Source organism: Ylistrum balloti, unplaced genomic scaffold (genome assembly GCF_031769215.1).
Source record: "Ylistrum balloti isolate Yb309-2 unplaced genomic scaffold, AGI_CSIRO_Ybal_v1 Utg370120, whole genome shotgun sequence".
Classification (NCBI taxonomy): domain Eukaryota; kingdom Metazoa; phylum Mollusca; class Bivalvia; order Pectinida; family Pectinidae; genus Ylistrum; species Ylistrum balloti.
In genome coordinates, this window is record NW_026782137.1 from 1400722 (window position 1) to 1427042 (window position 26321).

The following is a 26321-nucleotide window of genomic DNA, read 5'->3' on the forward strand; positions in this document are numbered from 1 at the left end:
CCTGTTACAGATTTGGTGCTGTGACCAGGAATTTCCCTTTGGTCCAGTGGTATGTTGTCTGGCTACAGACCACAGGGTTGTTGTCTTTGGGGTCGCAAACTTTGTAAAGAAGGGAGTAGTGTAGAGGTTGAGCATGCAGGTCAGCTTCCTAGCCTTGGCTAGTGGGAAATTCCCTTTAGTTGAGAGAGAGAGAGAGAGTGTTTGGCTAGAGACTGAAGAGTCACTTGTTCAAAACACAGTGGTGGAAGGGTATTTATGCTCATATCTGTACCCTCATATCAAAGTCAGTTCATTTGCACCCAATGTCAAAATACTGTAAGGATTAACAGAAATAATTTTATAATTTCATGCATTGGTGTGTCTCAGATAGATGGTTTGTAAAGTTGTTGCCCTGATCAAACTCCTTCACCAAATTTATAGCAAGGTGACAACTGTCAATTGTGTTCTGGAATACATCTTGGAACATTAAGCCTATTGAAATAAGTTTGGTTTGACATTATATATAAAGAATTCCTGGGTTATAAAACAAGCTGCTAGTTATATTTTACAGTACTTATTCCTCAATGGTCCAAGCAAATGGTACAAGAAAATTGATTGATGCAACATGTTTTACAAACTCTATCAGTCTCTTTCAAACCTGATCACCATTATATGGTGTTGGATTCTCTTAACAGCATTTTGACTACTGTTTTTAGGAAGAGGTTCTGCCTTTTATAGGTACTTTCTCTCATTGCAACCAATGTCTTTAAAGTTTGTTGGACTTTTGTCAAGTTGTTATAGAAGTTATTGTTTCATTTTTAGGTCATCTGACCTGTGCGTCGTCCGTAAACTTTTCATCAAAAAACTTCTCAAATACTAGAAGGCCTAGGGGGCTTATACTTGGCCCCTAGCATGCTGGCATGGAGCCCTACAAAGTTTATTCAAATTAATGACCTTGACCCACTATCAAGGTCACAGGGGTCAAATATGTTAAAATATACAAACGACTTCTTCTCAATAAGCAAAAATCTATGAGTGCTGGTATTGGGTCTGTAGCATGCTGGGATGAAGGGCTACCAAGTTTGTTCAAATGAATGACCTTGACCTACTTTCAAGGTCACAGGGGTCATATATGTTAAAATATACAAAAGACTTCTTCTCAATAAGCAAAAGTTCAAGAGTGCTGATATTGGGTCTGTATCATGCTGGGATGACGGGCTACCAAGTTTGTTCAAATGAATGACCTTAACCCACTTTCAAGGTCACAGGGGTCAAAACTATTAAAATATACAAACGACTTCTTCTCAATAAGCAAAAGTCCAAGAGTGCTGATAATGGACCTGTAGGATGCATGGCTGACATGCTACCAAGTTTGTTCAACTGAATGACCTCGACCCACTTTCTAGGTCACAGGGGTCAAATATGTTGAAATATACAAACAACTTTTCAATAAGCAAAAGTCCAAAAGTGCTGATAATGGACCTGTAGGATGCTGGGATGACATGCTACTAAATTTGTTCAAATGAATGACCTTGACCCACTTTCAAGGTCACAGGGGTTAAATATGTTAAAATATGCAAATGACTTCTCAATAACCAAAATGATTAGAGTGCTGATATTGGGCCTGTAGGATGCTTTGAGGAAGTGTTACCAAATGTGTTCAAGTGAATGACCTTGACCCACTTTCAAGATCACAGGGTTCAAATATGTTAAAATCTGTAAACGACTTCTTCTCAGTAACCAAAAGGCTCAGAGTGCTGATATTGGGCCTGTAGGATGCTGGGAGGAAGGGCTACCAAGTTTACTCAAATGAATAAAGTCCACTGTTTTAACGGCAGACTCACTGTTGTTAGAGTTTGGCTTGATTTTTGTCAGATAATCGTTGAGGCCCATGGACCTCTTGTTGTTAATTCATTTTGATACCACAATCATATTTCATTTTGGCATGGGAAAGGAATTCACAATTGATGATAATTTTATTAAGGTACACGTGTAAATACTGTAAAATCAAATAGTTTTGCGGGATTCGGTTATTGTGGTTTGTCAAAAAATACTATATTGTTGACACTTGATTTTGTACATGGACATATATATTCGTGGATAGAGAATACCCACAAAATCAATGAAAATAAATTCCCCATAAAAATCAATGATTGATAAGTACAAAAAGGTGACTTTCAGTGATGTTATCAACATTAATTACTTTATCTTAGGAAATAAAACAAGACATGATTTAAAAGAACAACATGTTTAATTTCATTTGGCAGATAAAATCTGTAGACAAGCTTGGAAACTTGCCAGTAACATCAAGAGTGACAAGGTCAAGAGGTATGACCTTTGTCATTTGTACAACCAGTATGGACATGATAGATAAAAGCATCAAAGCCTGGTCCGAATGTTTTAATATCTTCATGTACATAAAATAAATTACCAACATGAAAGCTAATATTATCAGTAAAACAATTAAGCAGTGATAATATAGTCAAAACATGAATTAAAGGACACATGACAGTGAAATATGAAAATGTGAAAAGATGAAAAATGTAAAAAATATGTAAGTGGTATGGTGAGTTCAACATACTATTAACATAGCGAAGACAGACAATGTTCAGCAGCGAAGACAGACAATGTTAAGCAGCGAAGACAGACAATGCTAAGCGCGTCAAACTTCCACTAAACTCTATTATCTACCCTAAGACCTTTCTCTAGCTTATGATTTACATTATATTTTCTTCCACACAGAAAAAATACTTGTCATAATTTTTCAAACTTTTCTTGGGGGTTTTAAAACCCGTACAGATTTGATTTTCTCTAGTTTTTGTAAAAGTGCTACAGATGATGACTTATGCAAACTTTTCATCCAGCTGAAGACGTTTGGAAGTGGGATGTTAAGTCTTTGCAAGAAAAACAGATACAGTGTGTACCTGGTAATTGCAACTAATATACTTTCTACTAGCACTTTAAAGCCCAGCAATATACTTGAGTACATCCCTGTAAGGTGCAAATCACAAGTAACCTGTGTTAGTAACAGAAACAACAAAAAACAGTTCATGAATTTTAATTACAATTGAGAGTTTTGAATGATTGAATATATCACTAATACTGGTAGATTAAAAACGTGATATGTTTCCGATATCTTCATTTTAAGTACACAATACATTAATCAAACTTCAAATACACTGGACAAAAGAGAACTAAAAAAGCTCAAAGCCTGTACACATTCAGACGCTAAATCTGTAAAAATTCTTCCACTTAAACCTTGGTGGTATCTGGTTTATCTAAAATTCTACAGATACAGTGGAGTACATAATATTGAATGGACTATAACAAATGATACATCACATGTACAAATCAAAATTAATAGATCTTTTAACAGTTTACAAAGGAACAATTAAGGTAACTTACATAAAACACAATGTTGTACATATGTATGACAATCACATCTCAGACGCTAGGCATAAAGTGCCTTTTACCTCAATTCATCTTGACATCAACTAGAAAACACACCAGAGTTACAATTGTAAAAAATCAAACGTCTATATAGTGGTTGTACAAATCTGGGATTAATTCAGAAAAAAATGAAATATTGCAGAAATCAAATGTTACTTAATTCTGAATCAATAAAGCTCTTGATTCTAATATATACAATGTCTTCAGACACTGACATTTTACACGTAAAATCTTTTCCCTATCTCATGCACCACAGAACATTTCATAGCAGTAAAAACTAGAAACATTTCAAATAAATATTAACAAGGAAACCTTTTGATCATTGTATACATGAAAAAAAAAAAACAGTACAGTCACTTAAGTCAATCAGCTGGACCAGTTTGACCAGGATGATTTCTATATAAACTTTACAGAAAGAGTTTTAACACCTATATTTCAGCTTGAAGTGATACATCTGAAATAAAAATGCACTTGCATGAAAAAAACCGAGCTAGAAATAATCCAGTGTTGTAAACCAGAAAGTCATCAAAGTACGAATCAGAATCGATGTGTTTTACAAATTAGAAATAATTTAGTACATGCTGAAGGAGAAATAGTTATATAGATTATAAATAAGTATTGTATAGATCAGAAATATCTATATAATTACAAAACAAACATAATGGAGAGACTAGACCAGGAAAAGCGTGGTATAAGACAATGTACAAGCCAGGGTATGTATCAAAGGCACGGTGATGGATTATACAGCTTACAAAAATATAGGTCTGTACATTAGCTACACTAGGGAATACTGCATGGTTCTGTCAACATCCACACTTATATACTACCATCTGACAAGATTCAGATGAAAATGCAATCTTCAATAAACAATCTTCATTTGTACATGATCTGATGTATAAAAGAAATGTTTTAAATTTTAAAACCTCTTCCCTTTTCACATTAATTTTGATGTTTGGAATGCAAAGAACCTGTATTGGGTTTGGTCTTTATTACAACCTGAAATTTTAAGTTGAATTTTAAAGTGAAAATATTTACCAATGTGTGCATTCATAAGATCAACACATCATTGTATTTCAAACCTCATCACATTGAACTACATAATTTACTACCTACATAACTAGAGGGATATTACATCTTCTAATGGCTTTACAATTAACAATAATTCATCTTTACATTTTCAATATCACTTATCACACTAAGTAAAATAATTAAGACAGTGAAGAAACATGGCTCTCTTGGATGTCTTCTTCTATTTCATTGGATATCTGATGATATATAATTTCAATTTTTTTCAGAAAATGTAAGAAGAAAAGAAAACTCAATTTTGTGGTGAAAATTTTTTGAAGAAAATTAAATCTGTGAACAACTTGATGTGATATAAAATAATTAATGATGTGCATTTGATTGATATATTTTGGAAGTGTTTTCCTACAAAAATATCTCAAAAACAATAACTCTGTGTTAAAAATGGGTAATGTATGTCAGATGTAGTTACGATAGCACCGTACTGTAAGCCTGTCGCCATCAGATCCCGAGTACTGCTAACTTAGGCCAGCCAAATTGCACTTGAAATGATACAGTACTCCATTCCTAGGTAAGGTTATAATAGGAATAACTGTATTTAATCAAATTCTCCATTAATCTGACAGCTAACAGATTACAAAATTAACTTTATAAAGGTTATAAAACTAAACCCCATATCAGTGCAAAAAATCTTTATCATAATGACTTACTAATTTCACCAATATTAATTGCACAGAAGATGGGGACAGACACATTTTTATCCAATAATAGGTTAATTTACATGTAAAAAAAGTCTTTGTTTCAAATAAAATATTGTGAACAAAAGTATCGCCAACTGCACATAGCTATGACCTTAAACAGTTTCTGTGACCTTGTTTGTGTTGTACCCTCGGTAACAGACTGAAATTCACCTTGTTAATGAATTGTGACCTTATTTGAAACATCCCTTGATTACACTAAAGGTAAGGTCCACAAGGAATGAGTTCAAAAACATATGAACTTCAAGTTCGTTCATCTTGAGTCTGTTGACCAATTTTTAAGGTCTAATCTCTGTGAAAATGTAGGTACACAATGCCATGCAGCCATTGGTATTATGCTTTGCTGTATTATGATTGTTATGATGGCTAGCTGCTCCACAGATGGTCCTGGTTTCCATCCATACCGATATTGATACAGTTGTTGTTACTAGGTGAATGTTTGTATTTTCCATTGGGCGTGCTGTGGTCAAGTCTATACTCAAGCCGATCAGAACTTGATCGCATGTCCTCCATGGAATGTTTCTTCATCAGACTGTCTGATGCCTGACCACTAAGAATGTCATTGATAAAATTCTGCTCAGCCTCGGACATAGACTGCATTAAGGGAGTGTCTTCGTACTGACTCTCCCTGTGTGGGTCATCGTCTAGAGGAAGCACTTCAGAGTATGGATTTTCTACACTCATCACCTCGGTGTAGTGATTTGGCTCAGAGTAGTGATTAGGTTCCATGTAGTCCCCATCAATACCATCTGCAGATGAAGCAAACTCAGAGTTATACTTCAGTGCAGAATCAGTAGATAAAGCTGAAAGTCTGTCTTTTTCTATTGGTTCCTCAGTGATCATGTGATCAGTTTCTTCAGATGCTGAAGAGTAGCGATGGGTTTCCCTAGAAACCTGTAGGTTGTTGTGACAATATTCTGAAACATATTCACTGTCAATTACAGAGCAGTCTGCCACAGAGAGGTCCCCTGCAATGCCATCCATGTCTCGGTGGTGGGGGATGTGGCCATTCGAGTGACCATTTGACTTCCTGTTGCTATGACGACCAGAACCACCATGTGTATAGATGGTTTGCTCTCTACTGGAGTAGCTGTCAAGGTCACTGCGAGGGTCACTCTTCCTTTTGTTTTGGTGACCTATAGTAGAAAAGAACATGGGTTTTATATGGCTGAAAACTCAATTAAGTGGTTAAAATATTTTAAATATTACTCAATGAAACATTGTTCAGTATAATACTGTCAGTGACACGAACGTTCAATAATTGTATATCTCACCTCTGCTTGTCAGTGTTGAATTTGAAGACTTCCTTCGTCTTCTTCCACTCCAAAACTTCAGCAAGTGCTAAAAAAATGAACATTAAACATTTAGAATGATAAAACATATGTTTCATTTCAGCGTGATTCTAATTAGAGTAGTAATGTTAGTGTATAGTGAGATTAAAACAATTTCTTGTTAGCTTTTACAAATTTTCTGTAAGCTGGTGTCAGTCATTTCTAATCTTTGAGACTTAAAACAATACATTAGACCATGCTTTTTAAAAACATGATGACTGAGGTGAACCTACCCCTCCACTTGAAGATGAGTTGTTGTGAGAGCTTGAGCTAGAATAGCCGATACACATATCTCTCAGACAGCTTGGCAGCCATGTTGAGCGGTATGCCAGTTTCTTGTACTCTTTCTTCACCTACAAACAAATGCAGGAGTTAACACCATGTGATTCAAAACCTCAAAAGTATGACATGACAATGACTTCATGTCCCAAGGATGATATTAACGGTAGATCTTTTTTCAAATTACTGAACTTTTGCTCATTCACAGGGAGACAGTAATAAAAAATGATCTAGAGACATGGAAAAATTCAACTTCACTCACATTTTGTATTAAGAACATTAACTATTAACCTAACCATACAACAGTCTTCAGTTATGTTTATGTGACTTTGAATTCTAATTCGTAGAATTATTGTATTCATAAATGACTGTCTACTGCTACAAAAGAGTACAAAATATTCTGTAATTGAGAATTTAGAAACAAACTAATCCTCAACTGTTCTCACCTTCTCATTGAGAAGACAATGGAAGATAAAGATGAAGAGTCCTTGGAGACTATTCAGTATTGTGAAGATGTACGCCATGACAACGGACTCTTTGTTGATGTAAAGGATTCCAAACGCCCAGGTCAGTCCCAGCAACACCACCAGGACGGCTGCACCCTTCAGCCAAGCCCTGTTGTCACAAAAATATAATCAGGGTTATTACATTTATTGTTGAAAATTATAACTTGTTTTCATCTATTTAAACTAATAATTTATCAATGAGTTTCTGTTAGAAACTGTAAGATGATGTACAATTTGTAATGCTATACATTTTGGTTCATATTTATTAATGACATCTGACGACTAAAGACACCCAATAAAATAGTCATGTGTTCAGATGTGACTGTCTGATGTCAATACTTGTATGATTTTCTATCACTGCCACAGAGATGTGGTTGATAATTTCCTGTTAATATTGGATTACTGACTTCAATCTTTGTGGGATTATTATGTGTTTCTTTAATATTCTCTTTCTTAACAAGTATTTATAATTATACAGTCCTTCAATAGTTTGAAAATGTAACCATTATGAAATGTGAAAGAACATCCCAATATTAGTATGTGTATATGACACCAACACCTTCCTAAGAAAACACCAATATATCATCTTCATCTCACATTCATGGTTTTATAACACGGAATCATGATGACATCAGCACGTACATTAAATGATTAGGTACAGGTTAACACCATTTTGTATCTATCCTCCTACCATAAACATTCCAGCAAATTAGGTATAGAAGATAAAAGTTAACTGTGTTGTTGAGTTTGTTTTGGGGGTTTGGCACAATGCGTGAAATGGAACTCTCAATGACATACATCAACTTCAAATATGTTCAATCCATATTTTAAAAAGTTTCCGCAGTATTTATGTCTTTTAGTTTTCACATCCAAGATCAAAGTTTTATGGAATTATGAGATAAGGTTGATTTTTTCATCACTTGATTTTGATACCAATGTCATTAGTGTATCATGAGCACAAGTTCTAGCTTTTATTTTATTATGTAAAATTCTGTTTTCTCCCTGAAGACAAAGTTTACAGTGACTTGGCAAAATAACTAAAATTAAGGGACATAACTCTAAATACAGCGGAGCAAACAGTATGTACACCAGTACACAGCATTTATTCTTTATAGCATTTGCCTGACACATGAAATTTCAGGAACATTGAGAGAGAGACAGGGCGAGATACACATAAGGATAAGGTGATGCATGGATGAAATGGCAGAATACAAACTGACAGTTCCTTCCAGTCATTACAGGTAAAGGACTTACAGGTGAAATGATAGACTGATTATATTACATGCACCTATAACATATTATATTTATAAATATGTATGAATCCATACATGCACAAGTGATTAAATTGATAAATGTATCATGTTGTCCCTTTGCCAAAAGTGTAATTCAATTCATCTGTTAAACATTTATGACAAGGAGAATCCTGTGATATGTGATATAGGACACAGTTTACCTTGTAATCCCTTGGAAAATTTAAAATGATTCTACAATTGATCAATTGGTAGGTGCTTCTTAAAATAGGAGTCTTTCCTGGAATTTTTCCACTTAAACATTATTTATTATGATAAATATCTGTCTTTGTAGTAAGTATTTTGGAAATATGATGAATTTTAAAATAGAAGGTTTATGACAAGTTAGTGAAACAACCATTCAATTCAAAATTCCAAAATTGATTAAGTATATCCAAACACTAAACTTAATCACAATTTAGAATTGTAAATTTGGTAATTATAGATTTATGTTAATCTTTAAAGTGCCAGTTTAGAATTGTAAAAGTTTTAGTTTCCCAACATGCCAATTAGAATGGAGATACATGTATTAGATTAAGCATGCACAAAGCCCCACCTGTTCCAAATATATTACAGAGGTACATAAACATCTGTTTATATCTTTACACCAGGTAATAATATCTAACCATGGTTTAAAATATTTCCTGGTGAGATTTGTTATTCTCTATAAAAAGAGTCAAATTGACTGATCCTTACGGTACTTCTGACTTGATCTTGACTTGGGAGTCCCGCAGCATGGAGTTGCCACTTCCCGAGGAGCTGGGATCCTGGCTGTTAGTATAGCAGCATGCACAGTGTAAAAACAAGATTAATGTCTCAACGAAACAATAACATGGTTGTTACACAAAGAATAACAGGTAAGTGCGCTACAGAACCTCGTTAACCTGGGGGCTATTCAGAACAGGAAATCTCATATTTAGGTAGGTCTTTAATTTTCTAAGTTTGAGTCTCAATATTTTATATTTAACATTTTGGAATGAAAACGTATTTTTCAAAAACAGTTCCATTTCATAAAGCTTTTTATAAGCACACTTATGAAAAATTGACTTTTTCCCACAGATAAGGGATGGCTCTCTATGAATAACAAGAAGTCACGTTAAGTTACAGATTAAAGAGGTTCCATTCAAATCTATCAGTTAAAAGTTATTATATATATACATTTGTACATGTATTTTAAATTTCCAAAAGTGGAAATCAGTAACATGAACACACTGTGTGATCGGTCCACACTGAATCCTGTTAATAAGGAGCTCTGTATAAATCAGAGTTACAGCTACAAACTGATCCATGTTCTTCAATTTCATACAAATACATTGTCTAGACACAAACTTTCTCTGTAAGCCAGTTTTTCATAAATTTTGAATCTTTCAAGAATGAATGGTATTAAAATGATCCTTAATGTAGACTTTTACAACAATAAGAACAAAGACAATATAAACCCTGATCAATAGAATGTATGTGATTTATAGGTCATACTTCTAATTTCTTCACGTGTCCCCCATGAATTTCACATGAATTTCACATGAATTTCACATGAAATTTCACTGCAGTTTTACTGCAGGAAAATATGGAGGTGACTGAGAGTATTAATCTAATATTAACTAATCACTCATTTCCCAGTCTCCCTCACTGACTTTTATTTCAATCATATGAAGTGGTCACAAGTTCATTTGTAGAATGAACCATTTTTAATTTCTCTTGCTTATGCTTGTTTTAAGAGTTTTAGATTATCAACATGCCATACTGTTCTTAATGGTTACAGGATGTAGAAGATGCAGGATAATATCAGAATTAAATATTCTATCATCTAGAAACAAGTAAACAGCTGAAACAGACAGGATTTGTTCTGGAATTCTACATCATGGTTGGTGGATGAACAACTCTTTTTGTATCCAGTGGCTGTGTTTGGTACGATAAAATAAGTATTTTTCGCAAAATAGTGATGAAGTGTTCAGAGTTGAGAAATGTTGAATGAGTATACCTGATTTTCTGTAGACGTGACTTTTCCTTCGTGCGAAGGGCAGAGGCGAGAGTATTAGCATGTTTACACATCATGTACACAGCTATACTCAGCATGACAATATTTATCTGAAACACAGAAACAAACGCACATATACTTCACTGAAGTATATCCCATAGAGTTTCATTAACACAGTCCAATATTGGAATACTGTGTATATTGATAATACAAAAACAAAACAAAAAATATTTAAAACGCTGGAAAGGTAATCAAGGTCATCTGAGCAGAAATGAAAATGAATTGTCTTTTGTCGCACGCTTTATAGCTTTAGGGAATAATTCATTGCACCAATGACTTAGATAAAGGTAAGTTGGAGTGGTGTTCTATGTTTGTCAGGAAGCTGAGAACAGATCAATCTGTGTGGTCATAGTGGTTATCCTTCCTCTGGATTGCATGTGACGGGCCTCCTCTATGTTGTTCAGTGAGGTAGACACAGATACTACAAACAGACCATCTGAAAATGACCCTGGCTGTTGACAGGATGTGAAACCCAGCAAAAATCCTAGATTACAGACATTAACTTGGGTTTGCATGGTCCTAGAACGTCATGCTAATCAGCTGTGACATAATGACAGTAAACTGGAGATATCAACAAGCCTAGTGGTCACCACTACTCCAGGGACATCCCTCATTCTCATTCTGTTCCATACACAAATACTTACTATGATCACAGCAGCTACTGGGCCCACAAAACTCCAGATAAATCCATTGTCTGTACGTAGCCAGCAACTAAATAATGAAAGAGAATTCATTAGTGTCGTAATGTGTTAAATAGAGAAGTAAATTTTCTTTTAAATGGAAATCATTAGTTCTAGTTTTACATTGAATCCAATTTTATCTTAATTTAGGGTGAACATTTTTACAATTCTTACTAAAATCATTTCAAAATTTTATATGGTTTGTCACGATCCTCCCTATTTCTGCTAGAGATCTATCTATTACCATAATTTGAACATCAGCAAATTACCACGAAAATTTCTGTACTACCAATTGTAAAAGAGCAGCTTGATGTGTTAGTTTCATTACTGAATTTTTGTCAAAAGAATATTTTTAAATGTAAATTTCATAAGGCTTGAAATCTTGTACACCCACATTACCAAATGGAACACTCCTTCGATGCAGTATACAGTATCATTGCCTGTATCACAAACTAACAGGATCGAGCCATGTTCCAGAGAATCACTTACACATGAATCAAACCCCTAACCAGTAGGGACAGTCCACTGCAATAGCCTGTAATGAGTCAGTTACTTACTGAGTGTCTGTGCCGTATCCTGAAGGCTGGATTCCTGCAGCCACGCCCACCACAATTGCTGGGATCACTGCCACAGATCAAGTAAGCGATATCAATAATACTTTCAAATTAAAATAAAAACAACTAATTTCTTTGTAAGACAATTTGATATTATTTTCCTTGTAAAGTTTTGATAAAGTTAATCTGATATTAAATCTTGCATTGTTAAAGGGCAGTTTTTAAAATAGATAATAAAACATAGCTATGGCCTTGTGTAATGCATTAGATAAGGAATTTTTTTTTTTTTTTTTGAAAAATCAATAGTCTAGATTGAGAAGAAATGGAAGATTTCCAATAGATATCTATCAGCAGGGTTCAAGTCCATGAAAATTTAATTCTCCAAAGAAATCAGATTTTTTCCCAGTTACAAAGGCTGTGTATTGTATCGTTATTGATCTAATGTGACATTCAAGGATGCCTTGTGTATTGTAGAGAACTGATACATTTAATTTAATCAAATCTTTCCATCAACTGTGATCCAATTTACCAAAAGAATGAAGAGAATATTAAACTGCAGGATTTAGCTCCCTTTCAAACCAGATTTTGAGAAGACAACAGTAAAAAATACAAATTAATCGAAGAAAAAATGCAAATTTGATAAAGGCAAGACAACATTAAAACATTTAGAAATCAGATTGAGCAACACAAAATCACTGTTGAAAGGACCATGAACTGGTTCTTGAAAGACAATTTTATCAGTGGCTTTACCAAAAGGAACATAAATGACAATGGTGTCCTGAGAGGGTGGGTGGGTGGGTGGGTGGGGGTTGGTTGGTTGGTTAGAGTTCAGGTCCCAATAAATAATCTAGATAACAAAGTTTTCATGAAGATGAAATAGTAGCTTTACCATATCCACATAAATAGTAGATCTTGCTGCGAGAACGACCAGGTTCAAATACTTCTATGAGCATAACATAAAGCTGGACTCCCTCTAGACACATCCAGCCAAATGCACACAGGAAAAGGTAGTGAAGGACACCCGCTATTATGGCACACACAATCTACAGATACAAATATATATAATGTTAACAGGTTGTTATTAACCATTTTCACTTTTAGAAAAACCATTTCAAGAACTTAAATTTAGATAGAAAATCTGGTGTCTTTTGAAAAGTAATGTAAAACTTTTATCATAAATAAAAGAATCTATTTTCCTTATGTCCTCATATAACTTTTTTACCTATAACAGATGAAGTTTAACACCAACAAACAGGTTAGGATTCTTTCTTTCATAAAAAAGATCTAATTATTCTCATGTTAAATATTCACTGATAGTTATTAGGATGTTTCGGCAGTACATATTGACCTCTGACCTTCAAGTTGTGATTTCAACACTTACATGGTTTTGAGTCATTCCTATGCCAACCAAGAAGAGAAGTTCCGCCAACATGAGAGAGAACACTAGATTTTTGTGTATAGTATTTCTGTCACACTGAAGCTGTCTGTAACACACAACATATCAACTTATAACAGATTGGTTGATAGACTGTACACACCAGGAAATCTCCTAGCGCAGAGTAAACTCATCAAACGGGAGATGGATGGTGACCAGTAATGTCAATCAACAGAATGGAAACATCATTGTTTAAATTCATAGAAAATCCATCAAATTATATTGGTTTTTTTTCTGAAGAATTTTAACTTTTGATAAATTTGAAATAAACACTTGTTTTAATTATTTAACAGTAATGTTGATAAACTTGAGGTCATAATAAACTTAATTTTAGTTAAGCTTTTAATTTGATTTCAACACTTACTTGAAAAAGCAGAAAGTGAAAAAGCTGAAGAAAAGACACAAGATGGAGATGATACAGCCGAAAAATGTGATTGCTCGGAGTGACACCTGGTGTTCTGGGGACAACTGCAGAGACATACAAATCAATGTTCAATTAATTATCCTTAAGCAAACAATCAGTCCAGCTGACATTTCTTATATAGATACAATACAATATTCTTATCAATGATAAATCCAAGCAGTTCTTAATTTAATCATGTATTCCAATTCCAGACACGTGTTATTTATGACTTGGGTTTTGTTGATAAAACAAAATATTATATTAAGTTTAATTGTCTGTAACAGGTTTCTAGGAAGTGATCAAAAGATAGGTTTTTTTTTAATCTGCCTTATCTTTTTTTAAAATAAAGCCTTGAACATGCCAGTTTAATTATTTACTTATTTATTGTGTGTGATGAGTTACCTTGGTTCCAGTGACGTCCATGAGGACAGCGAAGTTTGTAAGGTGATTACACTGACAGGTGGTGTGTGTGCTGTTGCTGGACACGGATTCACATCCTTTACTTGACCAGTGGGCAGGGTCACTAAAGAACATAAAAACAATGTTGAACAGATGATAACAAGCCTTTATACACAGAAGTTGTTCATCATTTCTGGCCTTGATCACAATGACTCAAGGTCGCGGAAGGGGAGGGGTGGGGGTTGGGGTATACTTACAACAGGACAATTAAATATATAGTATTTTTGTGGGTAATTCTTCATCTAGAATTTGTTCTTGATCTTAGTCACTGACTGATTTACTATTAGTAAAAGAAACTGTATTTATGTGACAATTGATATGAAACTATATGTAGTTATACTCAAGATAATTCAAGGCAAGGTTTGTTTTCATAAGAAAATTGGAGATTAATTACACAAAATATACTACTAATAGTATACTTCATCATATTATTTCATTCTTCATTGCAGTAGAACATCTCAAATTAAATTGGAGTGATAAAAACCAAAAATATCATACTCACTTGCTGTAGACATCCCAGTAACTACACACAGGGTCATAGTTTGACTGAGGCTGAAATATTAATGTATCTATTGTTATTTAGATAGAGTCTAACTTTGAAATGATTTGCTTTTAAAACTTCCCCTCAATCAGGTTAGTTACCGATGACAACATATACATTTTATATCACAAGAGATACTAAAGCACTTTTACTTGGGTATTTCTTATAAATGCTGCTATTTGTGAAAAAATTCTGGTGTCAAACTGTTCATCAACATTTTCCAATATTAAGGTTTTTGATATACCATACTAACACCCCACTTGTCATATAACACTTGCGAAACTAAGCCATACCTGTAAATGTTTCAGAGTGAATAAGACAGGCTGTTCCAAAGGTGTTGGTTTCCTGGTGTCATTGTTTACTGAAGCAGAAAATATCTTAGAGTTGATAGGTCCAACAATGTTTGGAGCCTTGGTCACAGTCTCGACTCCTGTGTCTGTCCCGTCGGACATGTAACCTGCAGTGTCTGTCTGTGTGTCCTTGTTAGTCGGATCACTGACCATCCACTCGTTGAGATGTTGATACACCACAAACACAATTTTCACCATACCTGAAATACAGGACCAATATGATGGTGGATATTAACACCAATGTTAACATTTTTATTATGACAGAAAAAACACTTCATTTATATGACAATAAACACTGGGTGCAAACTTACCAATCCCAGTTCAAAGTCAGGAAGACTGGGTATATTGAAGGGCAATGAAATATCTGTTATTGGTAAATCAACTATGTATGGAGAGAGAGAGATCCATGTCCATGTACACTGCTGACAACACATGTAATATGTTGACACTAGTTAATGTTCTTGATTAAAGCCAATTCATCCAGTATGATGTTGTTATATCCAGTTAGCAGCAATAGATATGGGGGAGGGAAGGGGAGCGAGGAGGGAGAGAGAGAGAGGGAGAGAGAGGGGATGGGAGAGAGAGACAGAAAGAGACAGACAGAGACAGACAGAGAGAGGGGAGGAGAGAGAGAGAGAGAGAGAGAGGGAGGGAGGGAGGGAGAGAGAGAGAGAGAGAGAGAGAGAGAGAGAGAGAGAGAGAGGAGGAGGGAGGGGGAGGAGGGAGGAAGAGAGAGGGGGAGAGAGGGGGGAGAGAGGGGAGGGAGGAAGAAGGAGGGGGAGAGAGGAGGAGGGAAGGGGAAGAGGGGGAGAGGGAGGATGGAGGGAGAGAGAGGGAGGGAAAGAGAAGGAGGGGGAGAGGGGGGAGGGAAGGGCAGACAGTGAGGGGGAAGGAAAGGGAGAGAGGGGTTAACAGGTATAATGTAAATAACCTTTCACTTTAGAGAAAATATTGTGTGTTTTAGTACATCGTAAGTAAAAAATGATAAACCCAACACATGAACCTCATCAATATTTTCCACCAATAGTATAATAACATTATCACTATGTGTCTATTGTGTATTCTACTATTGCCTACTTGTTAACAAACAATTATATGATAGAATATTTCTCTGATTTGAATACTGTGAGAAATCAAACAGATAACTAACATTCTAAATCAATACCTCTTTTTTACAATGAACAGGGATTAATATAATGAAGCAATTATGATTTCACATTAATTGATTTCATTGACTAACCGTCCTGATGGGCATGTTTGAGGCTGTCTATAGGAATGGTGACTTGATCAGCATCCTCCGCCCATACACCTCCAGCACTCCTGGATGGAAACTTCACAGACTTTTTAGTCGCATCTACAGCATTCACTTCAAACACTAGAATAAGGAGAGTTTGAAACATAACCTCTTTTATTTAAACATCATTTGTTTTGCATTCTGTGTATATATTTAAGCACAGTGATATCAGATTGTATGAGCAATAAGAATACTGCAGAAACATATCTTTTCATGGGGTTTAATTTTCATGGTTTTTTCAGGAAAATCAATGTTCTGTGGTCACTTTATTTCTTGGATACATACAAATCAACAAAGCTATTTATGCTAATTGAAATGGACATATATATTTGTTAAAATCAATAAAAATAATTCTCCCACAAAAATTAATGATTTTACGGTACACAAATCCCATTACTTAATACAAAAATGAGCACTTAGTTGAGAACCTAGATTATGCACTGAATCCCATTAACAAATCTTGGAAACATCTTTTTGTTTTGTTTTTTTTTCCCCACCATTTCACCTGCTAGCATCACTGTCAGCCCTAACAAAGACCTCCATTGTCCTAAGCCAATTATTGACGGAGACAGTGTGTTATGAGCTGACTTGACAAACACTCTATGCCCGCAGCAATTTCATGGTCGGTGTATTAAAATATATCCAACTAATATTGTTTCCATGAAAATCCTAAATGGAAAATCCTGTAAGAACTTTAACCACTTTTTTTCAAATTAGATTTTTTTTACTAACTTACATATGTTTTCATCTGCTTGCATTATTGACTCATCCACATATAGTGTGCTGGCTATTTCAAAGCCTGTTTCCTCCATTCCATTCACCAAGGATGTAGCTACTTCTGAGCGATCAACAGCATTTAGTTTCTCCCAAGAGCTGCTGTGTTCCTGTGACAACAGGTTACTTCCTGTCTTCACAATATTCTAAACAAACAAAAATTGTTTATTCAATCGGGCTTTTATTTTATTTGTTATTATCTACTTTAAAGCCTGCAAATATCTGGGTGACACATATTTACAAAATTTGAAACAATATTTGGGTGACACATATTTTCAAAATTAATTACAATATCTGGGTGACACATACTTACAAAATTAGTAACAATATCTGTGTGACACATATTTACAAAATTAGTAACAATATCTGGGTGACACATATTTACAAAATTAGTAACAATATCTGGGTGACACATATTTTCAAAATTAGTTACGATATCTGGGTGACACATATTTTCAAAATTAGTTACGATATCTGGGTGACACATATTTTCCTACCTTTGTTAGCCTTTTCAGTGTCTCTTTCTTGCGCTTCTTGGAGTGTTTTCCTGTTTGTCTTTTTGCAAGCTTAATGAGGTTGGGGAGGAGAGTTTTAGCGGTTTTCTTCAAGTCCCCTACCCATATTGCCTTGCCACGATCTGTCATCTGTAGCATCTTTTCCACAGTTTCTTCTGCATCACTGTTCTGTGTCATCTAAAATATCAAAGGTCGGTGTCAAGGTCAAATGTTGATAACTGATATATCCACGGATGAATTTATTGTTAACCACCTAGGTCTGTTGGAAATAAGTAATGTAAAGTGGTAGGTGATTGAGACAAGATCAAAATTATCTAATAGTTAGGGTCATAAAAGAATTTACATGACATTTGTTTGTACGAGTTAAGGCTAAATGTTCAGTATTATTTGACAGCAGATCAAATATTCTTCTATCAACAATTCTGTCTTAATTAGCAATTAAATTTGATGCAAAGGTCAAATGTCTCTAGGTCCTTGCAATGTGGTAAACCGTTGCACGATGTTTGTGATCACAATTTGATTATTGAATATCTTCACAGATAATAGGCCACACACCTATAAAATAATGTTGAAAATCCTATTATATCACTACATGATTGATTTTATCTCTAAACACTGTTATTGTAAACACTCAAGCAGATTTTATGAAACTGAAGTGTGAGAAACTGCTGTAAATATCAGTGTAATAGGAGAGAGATGAGAGATAAAGAAGGGTTACAGGGAGAGCCAGTTCCACACACTTACCATATCTTCTACATTCTTCACCCATGATGATACACAGTTAGACTGATCAGGTTCTCCAATCCACTCTCCTTTCCCACACCGCCAAGACATCATACCTGCAAAGGTAAAGTGACACCTTGTTCTTATATGATAATACACATTCTCCAATTCTGCCACACAGGAAATACTCAGTGGAATGAAGTTTAACCTTAGATAACTTTCCCAATAATAAACTCACTAAAGATATGGGATAGTTCACTCATTCTATTACACAAGGAAAAGATACTCTGTTTGTTTAACTGTCGATTAATATGATATGATGGTATTTCAAAAGAGAAACACAATATGTTAAGCTACTCCTTTTAATCAAAGTATTGTCTCACCAATACCAAAACTCTTTAAAAGGAAATAAAAATCAATCATATTTCTGTCATTATACCTTGAAAGTATTCAATATTACAGCAATTTTTAAAATCAGATCCATTGCAGTGAAATTATTACCAAACAAAAGCTTCAAAGAGAACTCTTGTCAATACATTACCCAGTATATCATCATGTTCCTGACAAGAACACTCTCAACAGACATTGATAATAATAATTCCATTCATAGAATATGGATTAAAAACTAAAATATCAGGATACAAGTTCTGTTTTTTCATGGCAACATCCACTCCCACCGCCAAGGGAAATAAAAGCTTTCTGTTTGGCTTTGCAATTGGATTTTACAAACAACGGGGAACTGTTTACACGTAAAAGTTGAAATATTTTTTTATTGCAGCTTTTTATCATTAAGAAGATACATGTATAAACAAGCTGTTGTTTGCAGCACAAATGTTTTCAAGGTAACTGCCTTTCCTCAAGATACATTGATTTTTTGACATTAAGTAAACTCTGAAATACCTAAAGATTACCAAATCAGCAGGGCTATGTCAATCAGCAGGGCTATGTCCTGCTTAGAACTAAATTAAGTTCTGTATAACCTACCGATTCTACCCTGTGGACAAGGTCGTTCAAAAGTATCTCCTTCCTCAATAGGAGGCCACCAAACACCCTCCTGATGTTTGCCGTAACAGGTTTTCAGTCTTGGCAGAGTCCCTTCGTTGTCATCATTGGAGTCAGGGGCAACAGTCGGGGAATGTGTAATAGGGGGACGAGGGGTGGGATGAGTTGTTACTCTCCAAGGCGTGGTGGTTGTTGAGGGTGTCCAGGGTTCCTTTGTGACAGGTTTAGGTGTTGGAGTGGTAGGTTTCGGTGTTGTGGTGGCTAAGAATAAAAATTCAAAAACAGAATAGGACAAGCTAAAATTTAACTTCAAAGATACAAGAACGCATCATCTCTAATTCTCATCAATGAAACATCTCTAATGATTTAACTCAAAATTTCATGTCAGGAATATTTCTGTTATGTTTCTTATAGTAATTATAGTATGAAGTAAAAACTTGCTAATGCAATGTCGTACCTATAGTGGTTGTTGATGTACTGGTAGTAGTGGGTGGACCTGGTAATTAAAAACAAAACAAAATGAAATCAAAATGAAAAACATCACCACCACCAGTCACTACCTTCACCACTTCTACTGGACTAATACGTGTACTAGTATTACAACTCAGGGGGTTAAGGTTGAAGGTCAAGGTCAAAATAAAATCTATTGATAACTGAAATTGTAAAGAAACCAACAAAATTGTAAATCAAGCTTGAATTGACTTTTTATAAGATGAAGAAAAAAATTAGTAAAAACAAACAAATGTGAAACCAAAAGTGATTTAATTCAATAATTACTGATTACACTAACATCATTTCTAATTCCCTTTGTGATCTGGTAATCACCTAAGTCTACTGTACATTCATCAGAAGTGTGAACAAATGCTATTTCATTTTGCTTCAAAATGCCCATTATCTGCATTATTTTTATGTCAGAGTTTACCATTTGTGTGTACTTATGTATAAGGTTCCACTTTATTCAAGAATATAAATAAGACATAACATAGACTGCATTACAATATATATGTTGTAGGACAGGTCTGAGACTACATTACAATATATATGTTGTAGGACAGGTCTGAGACCACAATAAAATATATACGTTGTAGGACAGGTCTGAGACTGAATTACAATATATATGTTGTAGGACAGGTCTGAGACCACATTACAATATATATGTTGTAGGACAGGTCTGAGACCACATTACAATATATACGTTGTAGGACAGGTCTGAGACTGAATTACAATATATACGTTGTAGGACAGGTCTGAGACTACATTACAATATATATGTTGTAGGACAGGTCTGAGACCACAATAAAATATATACGTTGTAGGACAGGTCTGAGACTGAATTACAATATATATGTTGTAGGACAGGTCTGAGACCACATTACAATATATATGTTGTAGGACAGGTCTGAGACCACATTACAATATATACGTTGTAGGACAGGTCTGAGACTGAATTACAATATATACGTTGTAGGACAGGTCTGAGACTGAATTACAATATATACGTTGTAGGACAGGTCTGAGACCACATTACAATATATATGTTGTAGGACAGGTTTGAGACCGAATTACAATATATATGTTGTAGGACAGGTCTGAGACCACAATAAAATATATACGTTGTAGGACATGTCTGAGACTGAATCACAATATATGTTGTAGGATAAGTCAGGTGCTCTGTACTTAGTATGTTAATTATTAAACATTTGTACAGAGTTTTTAAATCATGGAACTATAAATTTTTATCTTTGGACACTTTCATGTTGGATAAATAAAACTTTCCATGATAAACAACTTTTTTTTTAATGTAATGAAACAATCATGATATATTTAAATGCAATGAAATCAACATTTTTACCAAAAGTAAATGATATCCTTTGTGGTATTTTTATAATTTTGTCAAAATCTTATGCACTTCTTCAGTGTAACAGCGGCTGCACAGCTTACCACTTTATACTTAGCAATACTGAGATTTACTGTGGGAACCTGAAAACTAAAATTCTTGTATGTCATAAAACATTATTTGTATCACAGTAAATGAAATTTTTTCATAGAATTTTGAATATTATACATAAAAATTCTACATTATCTATATCAAACCCAAGTTAGGATAAATCAGCACTAACTCTTTAAATTTATAACAAAACTACACAGTTTATAAATTGAAAATGAAGAGCCTTGAGGGATAAATGCTTATGATATTTAAGATAGTAGACATTAGAAAACTATTTATCTGCTAATTCTCATACATCATCAGTGCAAATCAATTTGGTGTGAAAAAATGAAGAGGGCAGTTTTGCACACATAGGGGAAAATAAATCTCCGAGTAGACATCCTCAATTGTATTCCTAGCCCTTAAATGGAAAATCAATATAGGATAGAGCCTAGTGTTACACAGAGCTGACATCAAACTTGCTACATTAATACCGTCACACACAAACACCCCTTGCATAATGAAGACAAGTTCAGAGAATTATTTTCACTAAATGAAATATATTTTCTCCATAACAAAGTAAAAATTGGTACAAGCTGAAAATAACAGATTGGAATGCTGGCAAGCACACAACATATTAGATGAATGAATTGACTGGGTAAACAGACATATACTGGTAACTAATCCCAAATAGTATTAAACAAGGACAGTAATACAGTCCAATCCAGATAGTTAAAGCCAATTAAGTACTCTTCACTGCATACTCCTGTACATTTACAGGTTTTCATTCTATTGCTGAAGACAAAATGAATTTTAAAGTCTGACTTTTGTGTTCAACATAAAAAGATAAAGTTCTTCTGTAGCTATACTATACATCCACATCTATTTTCCAGTTAATGCATTTCGCTGCATGAGTACAACACAATAAAATCTAATATCACTGTATGTAATGGTTATTTAAAAAAAAATCCTACTCTTTCTAACATTTATCCCTTATTTTAAAATCATTAACCAGTTACCAAAAAAAAAATAAATGTCTGCAACATGACATCACATTTGTAGTAGAAATGTTTTCCATTAATTCTGCTGTCATATGTTTCCTTTAGCACCACTGCAGAATTTGTCATTACCATGAAATTTGGATGATGCATATTGTTAAATTTCCTAGTCTACTGAAGGCATGCTGAGACTAATGTCATGCTGACTTAGGTAGTCTGTTCTCAGAACTTCAATGGTAAATCAATAAAGTAAGTCTTATAAACAACAAAAACTGGACTGGAATGGCAAAATCAGACATTGCTTCAAAGAAGAAAAAAGGACAACCCTCACGGCTATAGGACAACTCTCCCCAACAGAGAAGTAAACCATAAAAAAGGAGAACCTTCATGGTAGGCCTTTTTTTCATATTTATTTCCAGATTACCACTTTGTTATTTCTCTAGAAATCTGGGTTGACAATTTTAGTATTAATGTTATAAAATGTGTGCGGTCAGTTGATATTATAAATGTAATTTGAACACCAAGATGCAAAACTACAGTTTATGACATGCCAAGTTATTCATTGTGCATTTAGAAAAAAAAAAAATTTTTCAGATTAAATGGACAGACATAACAAACAAGATATTTTTTTTTTGATTCTTGATATTCAAAAGATCTTTTAAAGTGAAATGATACCTTATAAATGAATGTTCAGTTGTTTTACCAAATATAGAGGTGTAAGAACTAAGAACTGAACGACAGATGGAATGAGAGAGATAGGAAGCAATCAGGACTGTTAACTATGAAGGACTTGGATAAAGAATGGACTGAAGGTCATAAGGAGACAGTTGGGTCTAACCTGTTTGGAATGAAACAAAAGGAATGAAGTTTTTAGGGAGGCAGTGTTACCTGTTTTCACACAGTAGTAGTGAGCCTCCAAGTATTTTCTCGTGTCGACACAGGGGTCCCCAAACACACTGTTGTTCACTGTTATATTGCAACGAGGTCGGCCATCACACCTACAAACAAGCCAATCAGAGATGGGGCGGCATGCAGTTAGACCAATGAAAACGTCAGTTAGATACACGAAACATCTACAAGGGCAGTATGTGGGGTTATCTCCCTTCTAATTGTACGGGTTATAAGATGCTGTTATACACATGTATCTACAGGACAGAATTTGTGAGACATACCTCTCTATTTGATGTCTTGCTAAGTTAAATTTTGGTGATATACATATCAGACAAACATACATGGTATATATAAGGTATATATTACAGAGATTTCATAGAGTTTGCATCAGACTTCTAGGGTAAAAAAAATGCAAAAATGCTATAAATGACAACTCATTAAAAGTCTTGCTTATTATTGTAAAATAAAAATGCCTTTTCCTATATCATTATACCAAGAATGCTTATTAGTTGATGCAAACTTCCCTTACACACATCCTACAGCTAACACAAGCCCTTGGCAGACATACAATTTTTGATGTAAAACGTCAGTTAAAGTTCAAAACTTTAAAGATATACTACCCATTTATTGATCATAAGTCTGTATACCTATAAAATGCCCTCTATAGAATTACATATATGTGTATATAAGTCATTTGCAACTATGTGAAAACCTGTAGTATATACATCAGGCAAATCAGGAACAGAAAACTTGCAAAATGAATCTTCAGGAACATCATGCTTATCTTGATTACAGGAGCTCGACAAAGACATCTCTAGCATATGGTTTACGGGTGTACTGGCGACAACGGCACAGATGATTAGAAATATAGGCTACATTTAGTACTCATTGGTTACCATGGAAACAAGCACTTACTGAAATTTCCATATTGAACTTGAGTTAACATGTCAAATATGTCAATTTCACAATGCTCATATTTTGGATTGCATACTTTGTGCTTATTTTTCAAATAACACACATTATACCTTTGTTTCTAATGCTAAGTGTCTGGTAAATATTTAAAATAACAAAAAATTAAAAAAACAAAAAATCAAAAAACAAATTTCCATTTCTGCCAAACATCTACATAGACACTTTACATTTGTACTAAAAATACTGCTTAATGTTCTCAAAGAGATCTCCAACAATGGCATTTTGTTCCTGTGATAGGTTTTTAATGTTGTAGTCGAAATACTTCATTACCTGTATGGGAGTCTCTTTCTGAACATGAAAAAATAGGAACAAGACTCATCCATACATCTTAACAATTCTCAGCCTGAGGTTATCTTCAATCAAAGCACAGAGGTATTCTTTAAAAAAAACAGTTTCCATGGTAACAAAATTAAATAAGGCAATACATGCATTGCGTGTTAAAACACTAACTTTTGTCTCAATGCATGGCTTACCATAACACTCAAATTCAACTTGGAGGTATCTATAGGCTTGTTCACAGGGCTCCCTTACATACTGACTGGCCGAGGCCGGTATTGTGCATATATTTTTCCCTGTGCACCTATCAATGTCAACAACACATAAATGTATTCCTACTAATTTTCCCCATTAATTATTTACCACCTCATACTGTAAGGTTTTCTGGTGTCAGCAGATTGCTCTGACAGATAAGAGATTTTTACAACTTTCAATTTTATTTTGATATGATCAGCAATTGTTAATAAAACAGAATTATTGATGTCCAGGGATTTCAGAATATATAATATAATAGAGGAAGGTTAGCCAGTGTAAAGCCTCCACTTAGCTGTTGTGGAGTACAACAAAGTCATAAGGATACTGGTCTCAAAAAAGATGCTGGAATTTTGTTGTCAATGACACAAAATTTCCTACTCAGATTAGAAAAGTTCTGATTTCAATTTCACATAACCATGTTTCATTTTTGTTACATATGTAATATTGAAAACATACCTGATTATTTTTCATTGTGTCCAAAATTTTGTTTAATAAGTTGAACTTTTTTAAAGAATTTTGTCATCTAAAATATTCAGAACCAGACTTGAAATCCATATTGTAATATAGAATGATTTAACCCAAGCATCATTGTCTAGAACTTTAAAGGATTTGTACCTTTCTGCCACTATTCTCTGTGATGTCCTTGAGGCACACTGTAGGTTCCAACCAGAGGTTGTGCCATGCTGGTTACACATTGTCAGAATGAAACGTCCATAGTTTGCCCGGAGGACCCGGATTAGCTCCCCTTGTTTACAGGACAAGTACAACGTACTTCCTTCGCAGGCGTATGCTACAGTCACATTACTTGGCTTGTGATTGTTCATCACTCCTGAAACAACAATACAATGTTTACTGCCAAGGTCAACAAAACTTTATAATAATCTTTCTTTATTTTACATCAATTTGAGCTAACATTATCTTAACTTATGTAAATTACTCTTGCTGACCAGAAAGGAGGCGTCTAAGGATTGTGGAAGTAAAACAGGAGTTCACAAGGAAAACCCATATGGTCATGCTGTTGACCCCATTTCACGTCCATTCTGGGAATATCACCCCATAAATCTAGATGAAATGCGAGTGCGCTACAAATGCACCACCTGACCATAACTAACATCCCCCACACTACGAGCCCCACAAAAAAATGTTGAACTAAATCTTTTGGTCTGAAAGCATGTTAGAGGTTTGAAATATAGTAGTAATTTCTTAATTCATTTTTAAACATTACTGCTAGACTCAAAAAGAATCTCCATGCAAAGGTTGAGCATCCTTAAAATAGTTAATGACAAGAGACGGATGGAAATGTGAATTCTTCTAAAAATGTGATGGACAGTTCAATGGACCGACTAACAATATGAAGATACTAACACAGTTACCATATTTATCCAGTTATAAACATATGCTTTGAGTTTATTGTAGAATAAATATGGTATGTTATGTGTAGCATCTTTTTTTGGCATAAAAATCTTCCAGCATGAAAAAACATTTTCAAAATTTCCAAGTTAGGTCAAATGATTCTGAGATGATATCTTACTTGTTTTAATTGTCAGTATAGTGTATGACTTAAAACTCTCTTTAAAATCTTATGATCAGTCATATGAAAAAGAAATGGATTATGGATG

The 26321-nt window shown here is 34.4% G+C and overlaps 1 protein-coding gene across 1 annotated transcript; it reads right to left on the reverse strand.

The window, feature by feature from the left end:
- Positions 1 to 5188: 5188 nt before the first annotated feature.
- On the reverse strand, positions 5189 to 25967 carry LOC132550324 (adhesion G protein-coupled receptor L2-like). Its single transcript, XM_060214369.1, has 22 exons — positions 25928 to 25967; positions 25318 to 25531; positions 24645 to 24751; positions 19841 to 19879; positions 19366 to 19644; positions 18403 to 18497; positions 17641 to 17835; positions 17106 to 17289; positions 16316 to 16450; positions 15019 to 15275; positions 14687 to 14736; positions 14128 to 14248; positions 13687 to 13790; positions 13269 to 13371; positions 12777 to 12930; positions 11891 to 11957; positions 11298 to 11364; positions 10597 to 10703; positions 7267 to 7435; positions 6775 to 6894; positions 6485 to 6551; positions 5189 to 6346 (listed from the first exon to the last, which is right to left on the reverse strand). Exons 1-22 carry the CDS (start codon positions 25965 to 25967, stop codon positions 5577 to 5579), a joined length of 3444 nt encoding a protein of 1147 aa, XP_060070352.1. The 3' UTR covers positions 5189 to 5576.
- Positions 25968 to 26321: the final 354 nt, after the last annotated feature.

Coding starts and splice junctions, on each gene's coding strand:
- LOC132550324 (XM_060214369.1), bottom strand. CDS start 25,967: ATGCTCAACCTTTGCATGGAGATTCTTTTTGAGTCTAGCA. Junction 19,880..24,644: donor AGTTGAATTTGAGTGTTATG/GTAAGCCATGCA, acceptor TTTAATTACCAG/GTCCACCCACTACTACCAGT. Junction 11,365..11,890: donor GGATACGGCACAGACACTCA/GTAAGTAACTGA, acceptor TTCATTATTTAG/TTGCTGGCTACGTACAGACA.